Consider the following 23,002-nt stretch of genomic DNA (forward strand, 5'->3'; position numbering starts at 1 on the left):
CTGCATAGCTGTATCGTCGCTGCTCTTTGCATAGCACTTGCAGTGACAGACAGATGGCTTCTGCAATTCATGGTAATGGGCTTTTATCAGAAAGCACACAAAAAAAAGAGGCCTTCAGTGGCACGAATCACTGGAGACAGCACTGGGGGACTCTTAAGGAGGCTGCACAAAGGACCCTGTAACTCTGAGGACAATACTTGCTGTCAGTAAGGTACAGTCACACATATGGGCTTTGTGAGAGAGCACCCACCATCCCTGAGCACTCCAGAAAGTGAGGGGTGAATCTGAAGGAGGGGGTGAGGGCAGCACCTTTCAAGTGGGTGAATGGAAGACAAAACTTCACCAGAGTTTGTAGCAGGAAAAAGCAGAGGACAAACAATGCTTGTGAAAGGCATGCAGGGCACGAAACATCTCTTAGAGAGCACTCAAACTGCTGAACAGGTCTTGCCCAGGTGTGTCAGGGCTGCCCGTGTCTTGCAGTGCTCGGCCACGTGTGGTGTGGGTGCAATCTGGCGCAGCGTGCGCTGCAGCAGCGGCACCGAGCAGCACTGCTCTGCTGCCAGCAAACCTGTCCCTGCCCGGAGGTGCTCCCTGAGACCCTGCTCATCCTGGCGTGTGGGGAACTGGAGCAAGGTAAGCAGGCATACACCCGGTCCCTCATTCTCCTTCCACAGCGTTTCCCTTGGTAATGCATGGAGAAGGGAAGTGGCTGGTACCTGCTGTATGGGTACAGAGTTGCCTGCTGCCAGCAGTTTGTGCTTCTTTACCTCTCAGTCACCTTTGTGTTTGCTTGTTCTGCTTTTGGGGTGGCTAAAAAGCCAGAACCACAAAAACTCGTCGAAGAAAGGTTTGAAAGTCTCTGGAAAATGCTGTTGAGAACCTGCAGTAGCGGGACATGTTTGCAGCTAGGCTGGAGGATTTCCCTAAATTAAACAGTAGAGAATGACCCCTGTTGTTCTGGGTGGCCTCAGTCTCTGAGATGCGTGGATGGGAGCTCACTGGTTGTCTAATGCCAGAGGACTTTTTGCTGTTACAACTGGAGGCCAATTGCTTTCACAGGGAAGGTAGTGATGGATTTGGAGCTCTGCAGACTGTTCTCCAGCTTCTGCTAGAGAAAGAGGTGAAAAGAAGTTGAGCATTAACTCAAGCCAGCCCAGGGTGGAGTATGTCTTTAGTCCCTTTTCCAGGAGGACTCCCCCAGCCCTTGCCCCCCCGTGACATTCCTCTTGTTCACCCAGTGCTCCAGGAACTGTGGCGGGGGCACAAAGGTTCGGGACGTGCACTGCGTCGACACCAGAGAGCAGCGGCTGCTGCGGCCCTTCCACTGCCACGCCGTCCTCTACAAACCACCAGCACAGTTGCCCTGCCACAACACACCGTGCCTGGACTGGTACACGTCCTCGTGGAGAGAGGTAGGGCTGCTGGTAGGGCTGAGCAGCAGCGTGGGCAGGGAGGCAGCGGGTCAGGATGACTATTAAAGGTCTTCAGTGCAGGAGTAGGTGCTTGCAGCAGAGCTCCTGCATCCTCCAGGCCCTGCTAGGAAGAAAACCACCTGCTGATACGAGCAGTAGTTGCAAAGTTGTTATTTGACACTGGAGGCAGGATTTGTGTTTGCTTATGTATTGGTAGGGGCATTCTGCAGTTATTTTCCTTAAGAAACCAGGGCACTGAGTGTGCGTGTGGTTGTGTTACTCCATTTGGTGCCTCGTGTCCCTGCAGTGCTCGGAGCCGTGTGGCGGAGGGGAGCAGGAGCGCCTGGTGACATGCCCAGAGCTGGGCCACTGTGATGAGACACTGCGGCCCAACAACACCCGGCCCTGCAACACCCACCCCTGCACCAAGTGGGTGGTGGGCTCCTGGGGACAGGTGAGCAGATTGGGTGGGGACAGACGGTTCTCCTGTGGGCTCTGAGATCAGCATCCTCCTGGCTATGCTGATGCAGCTCCTCAGCAGAGCCCTGGGCTGAGCTGATGCTTTGTGCCCTTGCATGGCATGGTTTCCTTACAAAAGCAATATACGAAAACATTCCTACCACTGAATCATAGAATGGTTGGATTGGAAAGGCCCTTAAAGCACTGCTAGCCCCACACCCTTCTGGTTGTCAGACAGCCCAGGGCCCCATCCATCCTGTCCTTGGGCATCTCCAGGGATGGGGCAGCACAGCTTTTCTGGACAGCAGTGCCAGACCTCGGGCAGAACCCCAGCTCTCCAAACTAAACCAGGGAACACTGCAATAAAGACCTAAAAGATCTCCCCACCCCGGGGACTGATGCAATATGAACACAGAAGCTGCCCGGGGCTGACAGCTGCCTGCTCCTGCAGTGCTCAGTGCCCTGTGGAGGGGGCATCCAGCGGCGCCAGGTGAAGTGCATCGACACGCAGACTGGGCAGGCACAGGAGGACAGCAGCCTCTGTGACCACGAGCCGTGGCCTGAGAGCACACAGAAGTGCAACCTGCAGAACTGCGAAGGCACCGAGGCAGGTGAGTGAGCGATGCCCCGCAGGGCTTTCTGTCCTTCCTGGTAACCAGATGTTTTCTCTTTGATGTGGTGGTGCTCCCCAAGAGCTCATTGAGCTGCCTGGTGCAGGTGCTTTGCTCTGGGAACCTGGCTGTGAGTGCTGTAAAACCTGTGCCAGCAGGTTAAGGTGATGTCTTGAGTCCTCCCATCACTGGTCCCTGCCTTTTTCAAGGTGAAACATCCCACCAGCTTCAACAGAATAAGAATCAAATCCTCCCTTTAATGAGTTTCTCTGGCTCCAGTGGTGTCTGCTAATTGATATTAATTACCTAACACTTACCAGACAGACACACAGACACTGCCAATCTGCCTTCCAGGCAGTCTTCACCAAATAGTCCCTTTTGAGTCAAAGAAAAGTGTAAATTGCCTTCATACCACACCTCAGTGTGTGTCTGGGTTGGGCTGCGGTGCCTCAGTGCTCCGGATTGAGGCTGGGGTTGATGTTTTACTGTACACAGGACTGGTAGAAATAGTAATGGAGAAAGACAAGAGAGTTACAGGAGATACCCGTGCACCGCAAGACTTGAGAGCTCTTAAAAGGAAAAGCAGTGCAATGAGGGGATTAGATGTCACTGATATTGGCACGTTAATCAGCCTTATCTTTTGAATTTGTCTGGAGAGAAGAGCTTTTGTCTGCCCAGCAAGAAACATTTGACATGCTGAGCTCTCTTGCATGCCTGGGCAGGGCAGGGCAGCGCGCTTGCAGCTCTGTCCAGCATCCAGGCAGCCCTTAGCCATTAGGTTTGGTCAAGAAATGATGTGTAGTTCCGGCTGTTTTTGTCAAGGGAAAATTCCCATCACTTGGGCTTGGTGATGAGAGCTGTGTAGATGCTCGGAGTAGTCAAGGTTGTACCAGAATAACCACTTAGATGTGTAGGAAGCACACAAATAAATGTTACAGTTCTGGATTAAAAATGACATACATGCTCTGGCCATGGCCCAGGGCAGGAAACGCCTCTTGGAAATACAAACATTTCCTGCCAAACTATGAGGAGGAACAAAACTTTCACATGGCAGGAAATCACAGATGTGTAAATCCACAGGCAGAGGCTCCCAGAAAAGGCATGAACGTACGCTCTGGCCCTTTCCTGTGCTTTAGAGGATCTTTGCTGCACAAGATTAATGAAGGCTGCAGTGATTCATGTGTACGTTAGAAGGATGAGGAGCCTCTGTCTCCTGTAACTCGGCGTGTGCTGGTACCAGCAGCATCATGCACTCAGCATTGGGAACAATTATGTTCTCGTTAGAAGATGGAATAACCCCAGCAGAGTTGAAATGTTAAAAACATGATCAGATGAATTTTTAAAGGAGGTGGAACAGACGTAAACAAACATCTCACCAGCAATCATCCCTCTTCAATTAAAGGAGGTCGGAATTAATTAAAACCAGAATCCCGTTTTGTCACTAGGTTATAAATTAATTGATGATAACACAGAAGTTATTTTTAAATGTTCTTGCAGTTTGACAGCTGCATCCAGCTGTGAGTGCAGAAGATAAGGTTGGCTGTGTCCTCGGATGGCTCCCAGGCTCATCTGAGCCCACCAGGCCCTCAGGTCTGGCCCCACAAAGTCCAGGCAAAGCTGGGGAAAGCCTTCTTACTCTGTTCAGAGACAAGGAACTCAAAAACCTGTTTGCAGGAGGAATGGGGCATCATGGAGCTTGAGGAGGAACCAAAACCACGGGCAATCACCCTGTGCCTGGGAGACAACCTGGGGAAGCAGGATGGGGGACCCTATGGGAGAGCCATCAGGGGGTGAGTGGGAATGGACATTGTCCCCCAGTGGGGTCCTGGCCCAGCACAGGGCCCGGAGCTGTGTGGGGTCTGCTGGTGCTTTCCTGGGCTTTGCTTCTGCATGTGGCAGCCAGGAGAGCCCTGCTGCTCCTTGTTCTGGAGCATAGCTCTCTGCTCCTGGCAGCACTTTCTAGAAGATAAGAGCAGGAGCAGATTTGCTGGACTGCAGACACGGCTGCCAGTGAGATAAGAGCAGTGCTTGTCTCAGGAAAGCTTGTTGCACTCTGATTTCCATCCGTGCCTACGCGCTGACCCCAAGCTTCTACACCCACATCAGCCACGCCTGTTACCAAAGCATTTGATCACTTCTTGCAGCTCAGAAAGCAGGGAAAAAAACACCACAGTGACTGCCTTTGCAAAGAACATCAGGAGAGAAGGGCAGCAGGCAGCAGGGCGGGGAGCCACAGCTGGGATGTGTGTGCTCCGCCATCCTGCTGGGGGACAAGGAACAGAGCACCTCGCTCGCTGTTAGCACGCCTTGTCCATCAGGACATCAGCAGACACAGGCCCCCATTAGGGGACCGTGAGCTGCTGGGACTGTTTCTCTTCCCCAGCAACCATTGCCTATTTGCTGGGAACGGATGATGCAGAGGCAGTGCTGCCGAGACATGTTAGCAGGGCAATTGTTCCCCAGAAGTATCTCAGATTGTAAATACCAGAGGGGAAAAGGGATTAAGGCAAGGAGTACAGCTGGCCGTGAGCAGGCTGCACAAGGCAGTCATGGCTGTGGATTCTACAGGAGCTGAGCAGAGGTTTCCTCCCAGCAGAAGGGGTGCACTCTGCCTGTGCTCCAGGAGCAGCCCACGGGACGGGCAGACCCGTGTCTGCTCTCACCCTGCTGCTGCCTGTGCTCCAGGCTCATTATCCGGTGCTTGGCTGTATTTCCAGTCACCTCAAGATTAATTGGCAATTAAACATCCTATTCCTTCTTGCTTTGGATAGGGAAATGAAATCATTCATGGTTCTGCATGCAGCTAAGTTTGTCCACAAGGGATACACGCTAGAATTAATGGCAGCAAATTCCAATTTTTTGTCATTTGAGCATGTAAGTCTGTATCCTGGGGGCAAGAGAGGGAGGTGCTGCTGACTGAGCCATTAAGTGCCCTTTATTTATTGCTAATTAACAGCAGCAGTCAATGGAGAATCGAGCTTGGGAAAGCGTTCTCACTCTTTATGAATAACCTTGAGCTGAGCAGCAGAGAGGACGAAGCTTCTCCTCCCTCCTCCTTGGCCATCTCCAAGTAGATTGAAGGTTTTGAAAGCATAAGTTCCAATGGACTTCAGTGTCCAGAGCAAGCAGGAGGGTAAAAGTACCTGCTCATCTCCAGCACCGGGAGCTGCACAGTGACAGCAAAAGGCTTTGGGCTGTGCTAAAACCAGGGAAATGAGGGCAGAAATGGAGGAGTGCTCCCCCACGGCCACAGGATCAGTGCACTCAGCCGTGCATTACCTCTCCCATTTGCCCCCTGTGCTTGCCCCCAGCTTCTGCTTCCTTCATCAGCCCAGCACCATTACTCTGCCTAATCCCCTTGCAAACAAAAAGGAAAGAGAAGCAATCGGTGAGTCCGTAGCTGTGAGATGGCTGTGTGTTCCTGCCTGCCTTGCCAATTGTGTGTTATAAGTGGCTTCAGCTTTTGGAGAGGAAGCTGGGGGTCATGTACAGAGATGTGTTTAAGTAGAGTTGGCTTTTTCTCCTCCTCCCCTTACTGCTGAGAATGAAGTGAAAGACAGCGCAGTTGTTTTCCATGAGTGTAGGGAAAATCCTCCAGTCTTGGCTCTTTATCAGCGCTTGGGAAATGAGAATTCCTCCCTGTCGGATCCAGGCTGACAAATGGCTCATTGCTCCTCGCCCCTCCGTGAGCACGGCTGTTGGCTCAGTCCTGCCCATGATCCCCAGGCCGGGTGCTGGTGATCCTTGCACGGTAATGCAGGCCTGAGCACCAGCACCTGAATAATGGGTGCTTTCTGCTTTCCCCTCCCCATTTTCCAAGCTTTTACAGTTCTATGGACTCTGGCATGAATGGCCAGAGCCAGGTGGGGCTGCAGGTGATGGCAGCGGTGCAGGTTTGCTTTGCAGGAGCAGAGGCTGAGCACATACTGTAGCAGCAGGGGTTTAGTGTTGTATCTCATGCATAAATGGGTGACTTGTTCTCCTGACACTGGTGCAGTTCCCAGCACTGCAGAAACACCGTGCTGCCCATTGAGGCTTTGAATGCGGGGACTGTGCCATTATGTGCAGGGAAATGAGGCTGCCAGCTGAGGGTCCGCAGCTCTGGGATCAGGAGCCAAGATGTGATAGAGCTTGTTAAATTGGGACCTGGCTCCAAGTGCATCCCATAGGCCAGAGGTCAGAGGCTCATCGCTTTCATCCTGCTGGCTCAGCGCTGAGCCCAACCTTGCCTTGTTTTTACAACATCTGTACCAGGAAGTTTGTTTTACCCCAGCATAAAAGTAAGTGCTTAGCTCTGTATGGCAGAAGCTTAAATGAAATGTAAAGTGACTTCCACACCAACTTAAAAAAGCAGCCAAAAATTTGTGGGTTTTCAGTTTCTAATGTGCTGACTTGGCCTGGATTTGAAAAGCTCTGCTTTAAGCTATTTCTTTAGAGTAAAATTTGGCATCAGCTTGAAGATTGGAGTGCGTTCTTAGATGAAGTGTTAGGATCATTAAAAAAAAAAGTTAATAGAAAAAAATAACAGTAAAAGGATTAAATGAAAATTGAGTCAAATCTATAGGGACCTTCTCTGAAGAGCTGAAAAATGAAGAGCTGGCTACAGCTTGCCTTGTCCAGGGAGGAATCATGGCTCAGCCAAGTTGTTCCACACTGAGTTTGACCCTCTGTGCTGGGACACTGTGCTGGGCCCGAGCAGTCAACACTCAGCAACGCCCCACAACTTCATTTTATAAAACTCTTTTGACAACTATAGCCCCTCCGACGTGAGGTCAAAGGAAGGAACAGCAGCTCATTCCCACTGCAAGCCCATCCTGGACTGTGTCCTGCCACAGGATCTGCTCTGCAGTTAACTCAGCTTACCCAGGGAATCCTCGCCTGGTGGGGCTGCTGGTCTTCTGCCTGTGCACAGATGCAGTGTTGGGAATTTCCATTCCCGTGCCAGGGCACTGACCTGTTGGAAAGCAATCAAATGACAGCCCTGGGAGGCTGCCCTGCAGCCAGAAGCTCCAGCAGCAAAACCTTCACAGCTCTTGCAAGGGCAGGCAGGAGGCAGCTTGGTTGCAATCCATAAATAACTTTCTAGGAAGGCTGTTTGGGTGAGCTTGTGAACAGCAACAAGCACAGCAAGGCATGCAGCTGCCTGCTGACATTCCCAGTGCTCCACAGGGCCATCCCAGCCCAGCAGCACTCCCACTGCAGGACTGAGCCTCAGGGTCACAGCAGAGCTAACTGAGTTCTTGTAAGCCCCTTGGAGTTTTAACTGGGGTAGCATTTGCTCTGATAGATGCAGCAAATAGCCAACCCCATGGAGCATGCCATCTTGTCCACACCTGCCTGAGCCATAGCTGATGTCTCCACCTCTCCTGCTCACCATTGCTTTCCAAGCCAGCAACCCAACACGCCAGGTTGGTGAATGCTGCAGGAAGCTCGTGCCATGCTGCCAGAGCCATGCTGCAGCTGATGGTCAGTGATCACCGAGTCCTAGTGCAGGGTTTTCACTCTGAGACGGCTGAGGCTGTGTGCTGCTCTGCAGCTCGGCTGGCAGCCATGTGCCCACACTATTTCCAGCACAAAGCTTTGGGGGCAGGAGGGGTTTCTGGAAGCAGAAACGCACTGAGGCTCCCGTCTCCCACCAGAAATGCTGAAAGTGTTTTTGGATCACCGCTCAGTGCGGCTGTGACCTGCAGCACATGCACACAGGGCTGTAGACCACTTCGTGTTTTCAACTGCCTCATAGTAAAAGGGATTCTGGGGTGCAGGGATGCTTGTGACTGACACCAAGGGGGCATCACTTGAGCAGGCCGTTCCCCTCTGCTGAATGTCTCCAGTGCTCTTGGTTTTGTTCTCGAGGTGGGGCTGGGGTTGTGCTCCGCCCTGTGCCACAGCCGCTCTGGGCTTTCCTGCAATTCCTCATCAGCTCTGCTCTGCCAGAAAACGTGCAGCATGCTCTGCAGGTGGGACCCAAACCCCAGGCAGGGAGCACAGCACGGCACCAGCTCTGGTGCTGGCTCTGGTTGGTGGCAGCCACTGGAGCTGGCAGCACCGGCAGGCAGCATCAGCACTGAGTGACTTCTTCAGGGCACAGGGACACTGCTGCCGTGCAGAAGTAGCTGTTGTTAGAGAGGAAGAGAGGAAATACCTCTACTGAAATAGAAAATTAATTTTAGAACAGGATAGTGACCTCCCTGCTGGCAGGCTGAAGGCTGTGATTGAAGTCCAAAATCAGGGGAGCACTATTCTGCATCTGCTGTGTGCCTTGCTCTCACCACCGAGGACCAGATTGTCCCTGGTGGGAATGGGAACATTGGCCTTTCCCTGAACAAAGCCCTTTGTTCAGCAAAGGGAGACAGCATAGGGCAGTGCTCGGGGAGCTGCCTGGCTCTGTCCCCAGCGCTGGCATTTCCCTGCCAAAGAGTTCCTGGGGAGGGAGAAAAGACCCTTTAGTGGGGCCATCCCATGGCTGTCCACATGTGCAGGGCAGGAGGTGCTCCGGGAGCTGTGTGCAGCCACTCTGCCCTTATCCACAGGAGGGCTGTCGTTGCATTTAATCCCTCCTACAGGAGGTGACATAAGAACAGATGTAATTTAAATGCTTCACGCAGCTGTGAGAGATGCTAGAGGCTCAGTGGTGTTCAGTGTTTGTTTTTATACAAACTGGAAAAGGTGGAAATTAAGAATAGAAGCAAACTCAGCGATTCATGCTTATAAACACGGCGTGCTTGGAGTTGGGTCTGTCCCAAGCTGCACCCACCAGAGCCCGGTCCAAGGCTGATTCCTGCCACTTCCACAGGGTGCTCAGCACTGGGACTTGCATGCAAAGTGTGAGGGTGTTTTTAGGGAGCAAAGTCTCTTTGGGGCCGAAGCCAAGGAGCTGGATGAAGCACCCGGCTGCGTCACTCCACCATCGGTGCTCCCTGGCTGCTGGCAGAGGAAGCCTGGCGTGATGCAGCTCCCACTGCAGCTGGCTGGGGAGCAGCCCATCCACAGAACAGCATGGGTGCCGTGGGGGGGGTGTGAGACACCTGCAGGAAGTGAAGGCCACATGAAACAACCTAAGCACAATGCAGAAATGAATTGTCGCCTTCCGCTGCCTGTTCTGAGGGAGGGGTTTGGGGCACTGGTGGGACACCAAGCCCTTCGTGGGGGGTTTTTGCCCAGGAAAGCTTGCAGAGCTGCATTCAGCCACTGCAGTCGGCAGCATCGGGCCCTGGCACGGCACCAAAAACGTTTGCAGTTTCACCGTTGCATCTGCTGGCCGCAAACGGAGTCTGAACCGGGGTACAGGATCAGATGGGATGTACGCCCAGCTCCAGGGCTGCTGCTGTGTGCAGCACAGTGGTGACGAGCCCCAGGCTCAGCCCACCTGCTGTATGGTTTCTCTGCTCTGGAAAGATGCCGCAGGCTGTAGATAGCAGTGCAGATTTCATTTCTGCTGGCAATTAGAAATGAGGACCAACAGCTGCTCGGTGCTAAGGTGACTGCGGTTTTTGAAGTCTCTACTAAGTGCATGCTGATTTTCTTATCAAACATCTGCCAACGTTAGCAGTGGGACTGCAGTAACGCTGTCCTTGTCCTCTCACATCCCCTAGGCTTCGTTTGTGAGCGTGACCGCTTGACCTTCAGCTTCTGCCAGACCCTGCGGGTGCTGGGAAGGTGCCACCTCCCAACAGTCCACATGCAGTGCTGCCAAAGCTGCCGCCAGCAGGGGCACCACGGGGCTCCAGACCAGGACCGTGGGGACGAGCGGGCCTCCAGGAGGTGACAGGACCATCCCGAGCCCACAGAGCACCCGGACCCGTGGCAGCTCTGGGAGCAGCCCTGCGGCACAGCATGAGCTGGGGACCAGCTGGCCGTGCTGCTCTGTCACTGCATGGGGCCGTGCAGCCCAAGATCCGCACGGTGCTCTTGCAAAACACAGGGAAGGCATGATTTCTTTCATTTGTGCTACACTGATGGTGCTCAAACAGTCCCTCTGAGAAATAGTGTGTGGTTGGGCCGGGCTGTGTGCTCACCGTGTGCAGCTCTGTTAGGGTCACAGCCATCACCGAGCGGTCACTGAAAGCATGTTAGGGAAGGGAAACTTCCAGCAGCAGTGATGTGGGGAGACTTCTCAGAAATGCTCATGGTGCTATCATTTGACATGTTCAGCCTCTTGGTCGTGTTGGCAGGCCAGCACAGAACTCTTGACTTTTGTTGTTATTTTTCTATATATAAATGGAGTATCATTCCACCAGTACAGCTGACCGTTTGGGTTTTTTTTCCCCCTTAAGGGACTGGAAGTTGGCAACCCATTTCTGTAATTTTCGTTGAATCGTTTATGCACTGAAGCTAAATAACCATAATTTAAGGAATGGAGAGAGATCAGAGGAAGAAAGCTTTCGGGTTTAGTTACCACCAGAAGCCCTGGGCTTGCAGTGCACACACGGGCTGTGCCCTCTTTGTCCCAGCAGCTCCATCTGCAAGAGCCCCCAGCCGTGTGCAGAGCAGAGGGGCTGGCTGGGGACACCAAGGCATGAGTGAAAGGAGAGAGTGCTTTGGAGTCATACAGTGTAGGCCCTTGTGTGGATCAGTGAAAGAGATGGAAAGCTGTTCTAGCCCCAGCTGTGAGCAGTGCACGTGCATGGCATACGTTGCTCTTATTTGGCCACATCCTTCCTTGTGAAAGCCCAGATGGCAAAGTGAGTTGTACTTACACAGCTGGATTTCAGCATGCAGTTATGGTGTAGAACTTTAATGGTTGGTTAAGGTGTTTTTCTGTGCTCTTACCAAGCTAAAATCCTTTCTGCTTATATAGATGTACTTCTGTTAAAGTTAGTTGGTTCTTTAACTATGGTATGTGCTATTGTCTGAGGGGCACCCTGGCAGCTGGTCCAGCAGTGCTCGTATTAATCCTCAGGGCCTTAGCTTGGATGTGCTGATGGCTCCTGGAGGCGGGCGGGTGCGTCCTGCTGGCACGTCCTCTCTGTATTACTCTGCAGGCTGAGAAACTGGGAGACCACAAACACAGCACTGCTTGTGCTGAGCTCAGTGGAAAAAGGACAGAGCCCAGCATCACTGCCCTGTGGTGAGCAGTGCGGCCGCGCAGTCCTGCGTGGATGGATGCTTTCCTTAAGCTGTGCTGTCTGGAACAAGGGGAATTCCTGTCTCTGACTTGTATGTAAAACACAAGCCATGACTTCACCATTTGTGTTGTATTCTGTTGTATTGTGTGGTGTAAATCTGCACATTTTAAGAGCCTGTGTTGGTTCCTGTTTTCTTTCGGGTTGGCACCATCCGTCCCTTGCTTCTGTCAGTGCTCCTAGGTTTTGCTAAGGAATAGCTCTAAGCGTGTTGGGTTTTAATGGCTGTCAGCCACAAGTGTGTTAAATTAAACAGTTATTGAAGGAAATTGAAGGGTTTCATATTTTCTCTTCCCCTTGGGGAATTCTAAAGGGCTTTTCACTGAAAACTCGGTGAAGCGGAGGCAGTTTAGGTACTGGCAGCAGCAGGGGTTTGATTGCTCTCATCTCAGCTGCAGCAATCAGTTTGCATCTGAAAATCATTTAAGGCTGCCCATAGAAACTGGGATTTGTGTGATTACGATCTGAGCTCTGTAGATCTGGGGTAAAGCACTGGCACTCACAGAGCTAAAGGCTTCAGGCCCTGCTTTGTGGTGCTGCTTACTCCAGATTTACAAATTCATTTCAATGCTAACCGTGACAATGGAGCAAAGCCAGTGGTGCTGTGTGTGTGACACTGCAGGCAGCCCGGGCAGCATACACTGAAATGCAGGTGTTCATTGAAAGAATTGTGTAAATTCTCCATGAATCACATGCATTTCAGCACACTGTAGGGGAAGCATTTACGTGTGAGGTAGCTGGTCCAGCTCTCCACTGTGATCACTGAGCTGCCCTCTCTCTCACCCAGCCCTGTGCTGTTCGGGGGCTGCGGCTGCACCGGGCATCATTTCTTCCCAGAGCTCACCCCAGTTCTCTGGAATCACAGCTCTCTTTTCTCCTTAGCACATCTGACAATGCTTACTCACTCTCCTGGCACTGTTTGTGCCCTGGTGCCACCAGGAAAGGTGCGGCCTCTTGGTTTCCATCGCTGTGCTTCCTGAGCTTGGTGGCTGACTGGGTTCTGCTCCATCACTGCAGCACAGAGCATGGCACTCACACCACCAGCATCGTGCCACTGACCGCATGTGGGCCTTGGTCCAGGCAGCATTTCCCTCCCAAAGAGCCCTTGTTATTAATAGCCTGTGCACAAGGGAAGCCCTAAGCAATGCTTTTTGTTGCAGATACAGGATATGTGGTTACCAGGATGCGTTCAATTTGTCATTCTAAGATACTTATGGTTCATTACTTCAGAAAGACCCCATTGAAGACCAGCTGTGCAAAACACGTATGCTTCATTTGCCACACAGTAAAGGAGGGTTTCCCACTAATTGTGAACCTTCCCAACGTGGGACTCTTAAGTCCTGCTGACCTTTGTCTGCTCAGTTTTACTTGCCCCATGTGAAAAACATTTGATTTCTCTGCTGAGCTGTCAGGGGCTGCAGGGGATCGTGTCCTTGCAGCCAGTTTGCCTCCCCACGCCGGGTTAATTTAATGGGTGCTGCAGGCTGGGTTTAGGGCAGGAATGCACATCTGTACAAATCCAGGCAAGCTTAATCACAGCAGCAACCAGTACAGGGGCAGTGCAGAGCTGGCAAATGTCCCCTGCTCCAAATGGATCGGTCTTAGTGGTTGGAGCTGTTGAGGACTTCAGTGTGTGTGGGGTAGACAATGCCATCCTGTGCCTGCAGCGTGGGCTGACTGCAGGCTGCTGCCAGCTCTGCTCGTGTGCACCCATTCCCATCTGTGTGCAGACACGCAGGGACTCACATACAGACACACATCGCTCTGCCCTGCACAGCTGCAGCCCTCCCCAGCAGCAGGATGAGCCCAACACCCGATGTGGGCTCAGGGCACACACTCCTAAGTAGTTTTTTCCTATATTTTCCACAGAGGAAATAGAACAAATGATATATATATTTTTAAAGAGGGTTTCGGCAAAGCTTCCTGACACGTATTGTAAACATCAGCTGCTAATTACTGAGCAGGGAAAGAATTGCTCATGGGTTTTACTTGCTGTTTTTTGGAATAATGCATCCTGAGCTCCCAGGAGGACCTGGAACAAAGGAAAAGCATCACATCACAAGCTTCGTTCTTGAGAATCTGTTGATGAAATGAACTTGAGAAGTGGTTCTGTCCTGCAGGCACTGCCCTGGAGCACAGCCTTGAAATAGTTTGCTCGGGACACATCTCATGTTCAGTGCAAAGCTCCTTGGCCAGGCCGCTCCTCCCACCGAGTAGTGGTTAAACCTTGCCTGGTGTTTTCATTATGATTACAGAAACACAGGCTTAAATGACATTTTTCCTCCCAGATTTCACTATTCCCCATCCATTCTGCAGTTGCAGTCCCTCTTTAAACAGCCCCGGTACCCACAGCACTGAATGTCCTTAATGCCAAAGGACTTTGCTTCCTTTTTTCAGGGCCAGTGGTAAATACAAAACCGGTTTCTCTGCAGACTTTCTGTTTGTGGCTATGAAGAACTTTACTTCTGAACAGCCAGTCTCACTGTGTGCAAAGTGCTGCCACCTGGGCACTGCCACAGCTGCAGGGAAAGATGGCCAGGCTGAAACCCTGCTCTGCTCGTGTTTTGCTGTTGCTTCTATTTATTCATTGGGATCTCCTGAAGCCTCTCTGAGAAAAGCCAGAGGTTCTTGGCTTCAGATTGGATGTCATTTCTTGTGTCCCCCCCTGGTAACCTCCAGACGTTTCCAGAGCTGGAGACAGGAAGGAACTGAAAGCTCGTTAATTGGGAAGCAGCAGGAATCTATGGAGCAAGTTCTTTGTCGTTTATTAACAATAACACTTAAACAGTTCCGCATCTCAGGGAGGCGTCACATTGTCCTGTCAGTGCACCTGTGTTCTGCAGGCTTTCAGTTCCCCCCCAGCTTCTTCTGTCCAGACCAGATGATCTCAGCTGCAGCATTTCAATCCCCAGATGGGCAGGAGGTCACCGGCCCGGCCCAGCACCAGCCAGCGAGGCCGTCCCGTGGGTGACTGAGCACAGGAGGAGGCCAAGCAGAAGGCAGCCAGGCCTGGATGGGGCAGGAGCAGCTCACTGCGTTGTTTTTTCTCACTCTCGTTCTGCTGCGATTTCACTACTTGAGCAGAGGTGTATTACTCCAGTTTTCTAAGGCCCTGTTTGTAAGAGCTTACTGCTTCCTTTCCTACAGTCCCAGCAGGCCTTGCCCATGTCCTTGTCCCCAGTCCCCAGGGCAGCACCCGACACACAGCAGCGTGGGTCTGTGCTGCTGTGTGGCCAAGTCCTGCAAAGCTGCTCAGAAAAATGGCACTACTGAATGGACATTTTGCCACAGATGTGCTTGCTACCCTCAGCCAGCACACGTTAACACCAATGAACTCCACTGCTAAGGCTTTGGAAACAGCTGGTGCTCAGCTCTGAAGAGCCCCCCCCCCCGGCAGGAGCTTTGTCCTCTGCTCAAGTGAAGGTGTTCAGAAAAAATCAGCTCCCAAACTGCATCAGTCCGTGTGGCTGTGCAGCCGAAGCAGCAGGAGGTTCCTGCTCCTGTGGGTCACTGAAACCAGGTCAGCTCCGCCAGGGAAGCTTTGCTGGACCCCCCCAGGGGCACACAGCAGCAGGGCAGGCGGGGTGTTACGCTCTGAACTGTTTTGTCCTTCTCTGGCTTGTTCCCATCCGCAGCTGCAGGCCGAGCTGGGTGCCAAGCTGTGTGCAGGGAGACGTGGTGCAGCAGCACTTCACCTGCTGCCCTCAGGCTCTCAGTGCCATTTATGTGCAAATCTCACACTTTCATCTGATTACGGTCCAGAAGCTGTTGGTTTAAATTAAAGGTTATTTGAAACAGGTTGGGACTCTGAAACCATGATCTGGAGCATTTTTGCATTGGACCAGGAAATGAAGTAAGATAACCCTCTTGGGGTTGAATTTCTGGAGAAATAAAGCAAATCATTGCCATGTTCCTCCCTGGGAAAAGCTTTTTCCTCTTCCCAGGGTGTTTCGGGGCTTTCTCATGGATACACTTACACTGTGAAGGATATGCTTACATTTAAATCAGCATGAAGCTGGTGAAATTGCAGCGGAAACGATTGAAGCCCATTGAGTGTTGGAGGCAGTTGACAGCCCCCAGTGTGCACACTGTAGCTGTGCAGTGCAAACTGCTCTGGGTGCGGGCAGAGCTCTCCTCCTCACCCACTGAAAATCTGTTTAGCAGAGGCTTCTCCTGGGACACATCATCCACATCAGCACCGACCTATCAAACAGCCACCTCTGGACGTCTGTCTTCAAGCTCACTGCTCTCAGGTGCCTCACTCAACATTTTAGAGATTATAGGTGTATTTTTTTTTCTTTATTCATTTTTATCTTGAGTGTCACACAAGGGAAGGTGTCCTCTTCCATCCAGCTCCCGGGAAGGAGCTGAGCTGGGGTTTTGGTGTGGCAGGAGACAGAGAAAACGCCATGTGTGCTATTCTGGGATGTTGGGTGGCAACAAGTGAGCATCCTCCAGGGACAGAGGTTTTCTGAGAAAGTTTCTACTTAAAGGCAAGAAACGTCAAACGTGCAATTAGAAGATAAAGAGCAGTTTCTGAGGGACAGCTCCCCTCTCTCTAACAGCTGCTTTAAACCAGCGTAACCTGGGAGTCCGATAAAGAAAATTATCTTTGGCCACACGTACTTCCATATGGGGCCGGGTAAAGCAGCCCACGGAAAGCAGAGACAAACAGCATCCTCCCAGCCCTGGCTCTTCTTACCAAGAAATACATGAAAGCAGAATCACAGGGGACACTGCAAACACTTTCCATCGTGGTTTAACAGTCCTGAAACTCCTGGAGGAAGCGCTCAGCTGCTGCTGCAGGCAATTAACTCAGCCGAATACATCCTTCATTGATTAAAGGCCGTTAACGGTTTTGCTTCACTTTCTGTCTGTGACACGTGGTATGGTTTACTGAGCCGTGGTGCTGCTCTCCCTTCCCAGGGCATCCTGACTGATGTAGGAGTTCTGAAATGGCAGATTGCCCCCTACTGTCCTTTCCTAGGAGCCTCAGTCTCAGCAGGAGCCTTCAGGCAGTCACACCAAACCCGGTAACAAACCTGCTTCCCTTCTCGTCAGCTCTTACTGCAGGTTCTCAAAGCAAGCTGTAGGAGCTGCAGTAACTCTTGCTGAGCTCACCATAGGCTATCAGCTGCTCTGTTTATAAGGCTGCTTTCGGAGTGGTACTGACTAAATCTAAAACTGTGATGTACCAGTTCTCAGTGAATAAACACCCTATTTCCAAAAAGGCTTCTGGAGGAAACAGAATCCATTCTCGTGGCACCCAGGTGCTGCAGAACAAAGTGCCTTTCCTTCACGGCCATTTGCTGAGACAGCATTTCATCATCTCACCACGTCAGAGGAAGCCTCAGACCTGAGAGAATCACAGCACACACTACAAATGCAATTCGTTCACAGGAAAACATCTCCCTCTGCTCTTCATCCCTGAGCTTAATTCACAGGAGCTGTTGGCATTTCATGAGCCTGCTGGAATAAAGACCTCGTGGATCACACCCTTTAGGACTCGCTGTGGCAGACTGTTCCAGCTGAAGGCTGAATGCACAGATGGTTGATTTTGACCGAAGTGGGACTCTGGTGCTGGAAGCAGGGGGGACTGCAGGCTCTTGTTGGCACAGCTGTGACATTGGTCAGAATGTAGCTCTACAAAGACAACGTTTTCCCCACCGTTTCTAACACGCAGCCTGGCTGGGACCCATCCCATCATTCACGCCTTCAGGAGAGCTTTATGGGGCTTATTATTAAAATGGTTACAAATCCCTGAGCTCCAGGGACTGCTCGCTCTTTAACCAAACACAAATCCGCTCCAGTAATCACAGTTCCACTTGGGAAAGGCTCCAAGCACTGCTGGGCACGGCTGCTTTGCACTGCTCAGCTCCAGGACCCAGCAATGCCCTGCAGGTGCCCACGGCTGCAGCCCCTTGCTGCACACACACTCAGCACTGGGGCACTCCTGAACGGCACTTCTCAGAGAGCACAGCTGAGTGAGGAAGTAAATTCAGCATCAAATCCACAGCTGCAGCAGGAAATGAACCCAAGGGAACTCCACCAGAGAGAAAACGTGACAGCTGATGACACTATGGATGGCCCAGGTCAGAGCAGCCAGGACACAACAGCAGGGACCACAGGGTGCAGGATGCTCTGACCTCCCGCGCTGCAGGTGAGCTGCAAGAACCAGCAGCACAAACTGCCACCACACTGCCCACAGCAACACTTCACCCTCGAGGTAAGTGTAAATCAGAGCCTCCAGAATCAGAAACATGGACTTATGGAAATAAAAAATACAGGTATTCAGCAGCAGTGGCACCTCAGTGAAGATGGATCTCGCTGCAGTCCAAGCACTTCACTCCCAATTCACTTTCTGAACTCACTGGACACAAAGAAGTCGAATAGATGTTAACTTCTCTAACAGAAATCTAAACCTGAGCTCAAGAAAAAAAAAGAAAGAAGTTGCTGAACTCGAAGCAGAATTTCAGTACAAGAATCTCTTTTATTTTTACAGCGCAGTGATTGAATCCATAGAAATGTAACCTGCAAAACTGTGTTTGTATCACAATGGCTATCAGAAGGCAATACATACGGTGCTGTTTCCTTTTCTAATGAGATAAAATACTTCTCTGGACACCAGATATTACAAACCCTTAACACTATACACTTCATTGTATTTTAGAGACCAATTTTTCATAATTTAAGTCTATCTTATAAACAATTTTTTTTAAAAAACATACGGAAGATAAAAAGAACTCAAGTATGAAACTGAAGGCCTTGATTCCTCTTTTTTAAACAAAGATATTTTAAGAAAGGTATCAAAATGATAACTGTGTGTATCACAGCTACTAGTCAGGCTCCGTAACGCACTGCTCCACGATCTCACGCAGGTTTGGATTCTCCATGGCAGCTGCCACTCTCTCTTTATCGTTGATTTGTTTGTTGACTGCAAAACACCAAATGAAAAGTAAAGTCAGCAGCAGTTTTCAGCGGTGCCCATGCATACCATGAGTGCAACAAATGCAGGGTGGGGTTTGTCCAAGCCTAGTGAACAGCCGCCTCCCAGAGGGAGAAGATGCTGCCTCACAGTAACAGTACATTCTGTCCATCTTCACTGCAAATTCCTCTTCAGGAAGAGGATTGAAATGTGCATAATAACCCAAAGTGAAGTGCGTGCACTAAGTACTGTGCAGGCAGACATCTGGGTCGTGCAGCCTGGGGCAAAAGCCAAGGAGCTGAAAGGAGAGGGTAATAGGAAACTGTAAGAAAGGGCAAGCGAGCACTCAGTCACAAAAACACATCCATCAAAAACCAATTTGCTTCTCTGATTCCATGTCTTAAACTGAAGTCTGAAGCCTGTGACAAATGAGCAACCCACGTTCTCCAGGTTCAGTGTCATTTAATGGAAAGAACTGGTGTTCCCCTGCACAAAGATTTCTGATGGTTATGAACCAGCGCAGGCTGGGGCACTGCCTCAGCAAAGGCTTTAGCAGCTGTCTGAGATGCTGATTAAATGCAGCTCTGGAAGAATGTCAGTGTCCTCCAAGTTTTGTTTTAAACATACACAGAGAAACGACGTTGTGATAGTGACATCAACCAGGCAGTTCTTCCTGCTCATAACTGAGCCACACAACAGCAGCTCCCCAAAGAACAGAGTGTAAAGCACTACTTACTGTCTTCTTCAGTGGAATGTGTACCTTCAGATATGTAGATTTCCAGCTAGAGGAAAGATCATTTATGTTAGATGCAAACATCGACTGTTACATATATTCAGTACTAAAAGAAAAAGCTCTCTCACATACAACACATGTAACCCAAACCTTTTAAAACATTCCTAGACAATGGAAGGGAACCTTTGACAGTAACAGATCTCAGTCCTGTGACTGTGTTGCAATAGATCTATCTCCATTCAAAGAGGCCCCAGTACTCCTTCAAAACTGTGGCAGCATTCATGTCTCACTGATATCAATGGCTCATGTGAGAAATCCACTGCAGCTGCACCACTTGAAACAGAGTGCAGAAGTGGCATTTCCTTCCTAGCAAGTTCTCAGCTGGTCACAGTTCAAGGACCATTTGTTTGAAAGCCACCACAACTGCAAGAGTCACTTTCTCAAGCTAAGAACTCTTGGAAAGACATCCTTAGGAACAGATCTGTAAAAAGATATTCCCTGTAAGTCTTTCTCAGTGATAAGAAACACATGTTCTGTTTGAAATGGTGGTGTAATACGGTGTCTGGTTTCTGCCTGGGGACACACTGTAAGACTAAATGCTAAACACCCAAATCGACTTCATGCATTTAGCTGAACAGGCCTGGGAAAAATGCAAACAAACCAACAGCTTCTCACACAAGGAACCACAAGGAAACCTCACAAAACTGCTGTACCAATGGAAAAGCAAGTAAACAAGTTCAGTGCATCTTATCTTATCTCACTGAAGCAAAACCTACTTGTTACCACAGGTCCGGTGTAACAGATCAGCAGCTGCTAATGATCTAGAAATACAAGCCTCACTTTACACTGCCTAGCTGGAAAGATGAAGCTAGCAGCTGCAAAAACTAAACAAAAGACTTCAAAAAGTGACTCTGTATGACAAGCTAGACTTGGTAAAGGAAAGGAATCACCACGTTTATTCAGAGAGCCCTTCTGGTAATCCCCTGTCCTGCAGCACTCCCTCCCTCCCTCTGCAGGCAGACTATGCTTTTTGAAAGACCCCATCCTTTATCGCAGTTTGCAAGTCACTAAATCCTGCAGCACATCCTTTCTTAAAGAGAACTCTGCCTTGGAACTACTTACTCTTGTAGTTTAAAGCAAGTTTCAGAACAGATAGCTTACCTTATGTCTAAAAGGCAAGCATCTCTGAAGTTTTATTCTTAAACAAAGGCCTGTTAAACAGAACAGATTCAGAGACATTGCCGTCAAATTCAGGGTTTGAGGTGCATTTTCAGAGAACACCTATTTAACAATCAGACCCACCACTACACTTGGTAACCTCCTCCTTCTGCATTCTGAGCAGCACAGCCACACAGGAGAGCAGATCACACTGCTGGCCCTTCTCAGCAGTCTCTCATTGAGCTCATAACTCCCTTACAAGCTCAGGAGGTTTTGCTTCTGAGAAACACTGATTACACACAAATTCCACCATTTGCAGCCTTCTGCATTTCTGCTAGAGCTTTCTGGCCATCGCTGGGGCTGCATCTGTGCTGAGAATGCTTGCTTTGTTTTTGTTAAAAATCCACAACAAAATGTTGGAGGAATACGGGCCTGAACCAATTTGGATCTCAAGTTCATAACTTCACTCTTTCAGATGTATAATGTGCAGAAGTGGAAACTAATTGAAATTAGCACAGAAAACATTTCACCCGTGGCCAAACAACTCTACCAAGATATAAGCTGCTGCAATAAGAGAAAAGCTGGGCATCAACAATCAGCATTCCAATTCTGCTCAAAAAGTATACAGGTATGGATTTGTACATAGCATGTAGCAGTGCTGGAAAAGCCTCCAAGTGACGGAGCAGAGGAGTACTGCAGTTTGTCCTGGAGGGGAAGACCCCAGCCAGGGGACAGCCCTACAGCTGCACGCTGCCCCACGGGAGAGCTCTCTGGCTCTGCAGAGCTGCACATGGACAGGCACAGCCATGCTGCTGTCCTGCTTCGTGCTCAGCTGAGCCAGTGCACTCCCATCAGCAGCAGCCAACGCACCCAAAGGACACTGCACTTCAGAGTACTCTGTGCAGGTGAGGATGTTTGGGAAGAAAGAACAAAACCAAGAAAACAACTGTTTACTGCCTCCATTCTTACAGTGCCCAACATTTCAAATAGTTACCATAACCCTTTCCTGTAACAGAATGGGGAACTGTGCCTCAGAGGTCACGCAGCGCTGGCAACGACTGCACGATCCCCCAGGAACATTACTCAGACAACCCATAATTAACTTTACACTCATCGCTAAAGAGTTAATGAAACAGAAACCTTACCAATGAGAGTAGCCAAAGAGCAATGAGGTACTGTTGGTGTAAACCTGATGACAACCAGATACTCTTCTTCACCGATCTCATTTACTTTGACACAGTTTTCCGTCACCACTTCCAGTTCTTCTAAAGTATTGGGTTTCTCCGGGTCCCGGATGGTTCGGATTATGTCTATGGCAGAAGACAAGCCAACAACAACAGTCACTTTCCGACACTCAATACTTCTAATTAAAGGCATCTTCCCAGCACTGTTTCCTTTGAACCTGTTCAGGGGAGGCACAGCTGTGATCAGTGATGTACGACGTGCGAGCTGCCCCAGAGCCGGGCAGGCTGAACACTGCACACACAGCTCCCACACTGCGCTTCCACGTTCAGTATTGCTTTCACAATCCCATTTTATTGAGTAGGAATGGAGGCACACGTATTAGAGGGTAGCTAACACTCAGAAGTGCAGGTGATTTAAGATGAGCCCATCCCGACGAGGAGCACTGCTGCAGCATTTCACAAGAATTGCCTTCCATGTTTTCCAAGACAGAACTGCCGAGCACGGCAGGACGATCGCCCTTCCCACCTCTGCCCTCCACTTCTCAGCTCAGGCTCTGGGGGAAACATGTGGAAAGCACCTGAAGCGAAGCCCACACAGAAGCAGTGCTCAGCTCCACTCGCACCCGTATCAGTGTCCTTAGGGAAACGCGGGGATCCGCGCGGCCTAACGCACCCGTACAGAAAGCAGCAGCACCGCGCCCAGCCACCAGGGGGCGCACTCACCCGTTTCCCTCCGCGCACCCTTTGCACCGCGGCCACGTGACCACGGCCACGCCCACCCCGCGGCCCCGCGCTCCCCCTCCCCCCCGCACGACCCTTGACCCGAGCGGCTGCGCGACAGTCACCGTAAACCTCGAGCGCCTTTTCCTGCTCCATGGCCCCGCGGCGCGGCGCATGGCAGCCCCTACGCAGCCCGGAGTACCGCAGCACCGTGCTCAGCGTGTGCGACAGCAGCCCCAGCACCAGCGACATCCTCCCGCTCCGCCATGGGAGAGCGCGAAACGACCCCGCGCGGACACCGTCCGCTGCCGGCGGGAACGGCCTCCCGGGGCGGGGCGATGGGTCCGGCGGGGGCGGGGCGGGGGCACGGGGCGGGGCTCCCGGCGCTGGGTGGGGCGGGGTCGTGACGTTGTCCGTAGAAACCGCGGAGCCGTGCGGTTTGCGGGCTGAAAAAGCCCTTGTTCCGCATAACGGCAGCGGCCGAGCTGCTCGGGGACGGAGTAGCGCTGACGCTGTCCCAGCTGCAGCTGAAAGGCGGCCGCGGTGGCTCCACCCAGTGACCAACGGCGGCCCAAGGGTCGACCGCCGCTCTCCGCTTCCCCCTCCTCCCGCCTCCGGCGCGGAGCGCTCCCGGCCCTCACGGAGACTACGAGTCCCGGCGCGCTCCGCGGTTCCCGG

The 23,002-nt window shown here is 51.2% G+C and overlaps 2 protein-coding genes across 2 annotated transcripts in view; one reads left to right on the forward strand and one right to left on the reverse strand.

The window, feature by feature from the left end:
• Positions 1–10,504, forward strand: part of ADAMTS7 (ADAM metallopeptidase with thrombospondin type 1 motif 7) — a 45,343-nt gene extending 34,839 nt beyond the window's left edge. Inside the window, exons 20-24 of the mRNA XM_065734128.1 lie at positions 481–633; positions 1,239–1,412; positions 1,720–1,866; positions 2,323–2,482; positions 10,075–10,504. Coding sequence (XP_065590200.1) covers positions 481–633; positions 1,239–1,412; positions 1,720–1,866; positions 2,323–2,482; positions 10,075–10,247 — 807 coding nt within the window. The 3' untranslated portion in view covers positions 10,248–10,504. The remainder of the gene's footprint in view (positions 1–480; positions 634–1,238; positions 1,413–1,719; positions 1,867–2,322; positions 2,483–10,074) is intronic.
• Positions 10,505–18,074: 7,570 nt separating this feature from the next.
• Positions 18,075–22,647, reverse strand: CIAO2A (cytosolic iron-sulfur assembly component 2A). The gene is made up of 5 exons (XM_065734120.1): positions 22,450–22,647; positions 21,566–21,730; positions 20,424–20,473; positions 19,266–19,311; positions 18,075–18,538 (listed from the first exon to the last, which is right to left on the reverse strand). The coding sequence occupies exons 1-5, from the start codon at positions 22,574–22,576 to the stop codon at positions 18,441–18,443; spliced, it is 486 nt and encodes a 161-aa protein (XP_065590192.1). The 5' UTR covers positions 22,577–22,647; the 3' UTR covers positions 18,075–18,440.
• Positions 22,648–23,002: the final 355 nt, after the last annotated feature.

Source organism: Cyrtonyx montezumae, unplaced genomic scaffold, assembly GCF_038088225.1.
Source record: "Cyrtonyx montezumae isolate F1298 unplaced genomic scaffold, pur_monq_1.0 scaffold_17, whole genome shotgun sequence".
Classification (NCBI taxonomy): Eukaryota; Metazoa; Chordata; class Aves; order Galliformes; family Odontophoridae; genus Cyrtonyx; species Cyrtonyx montezumae.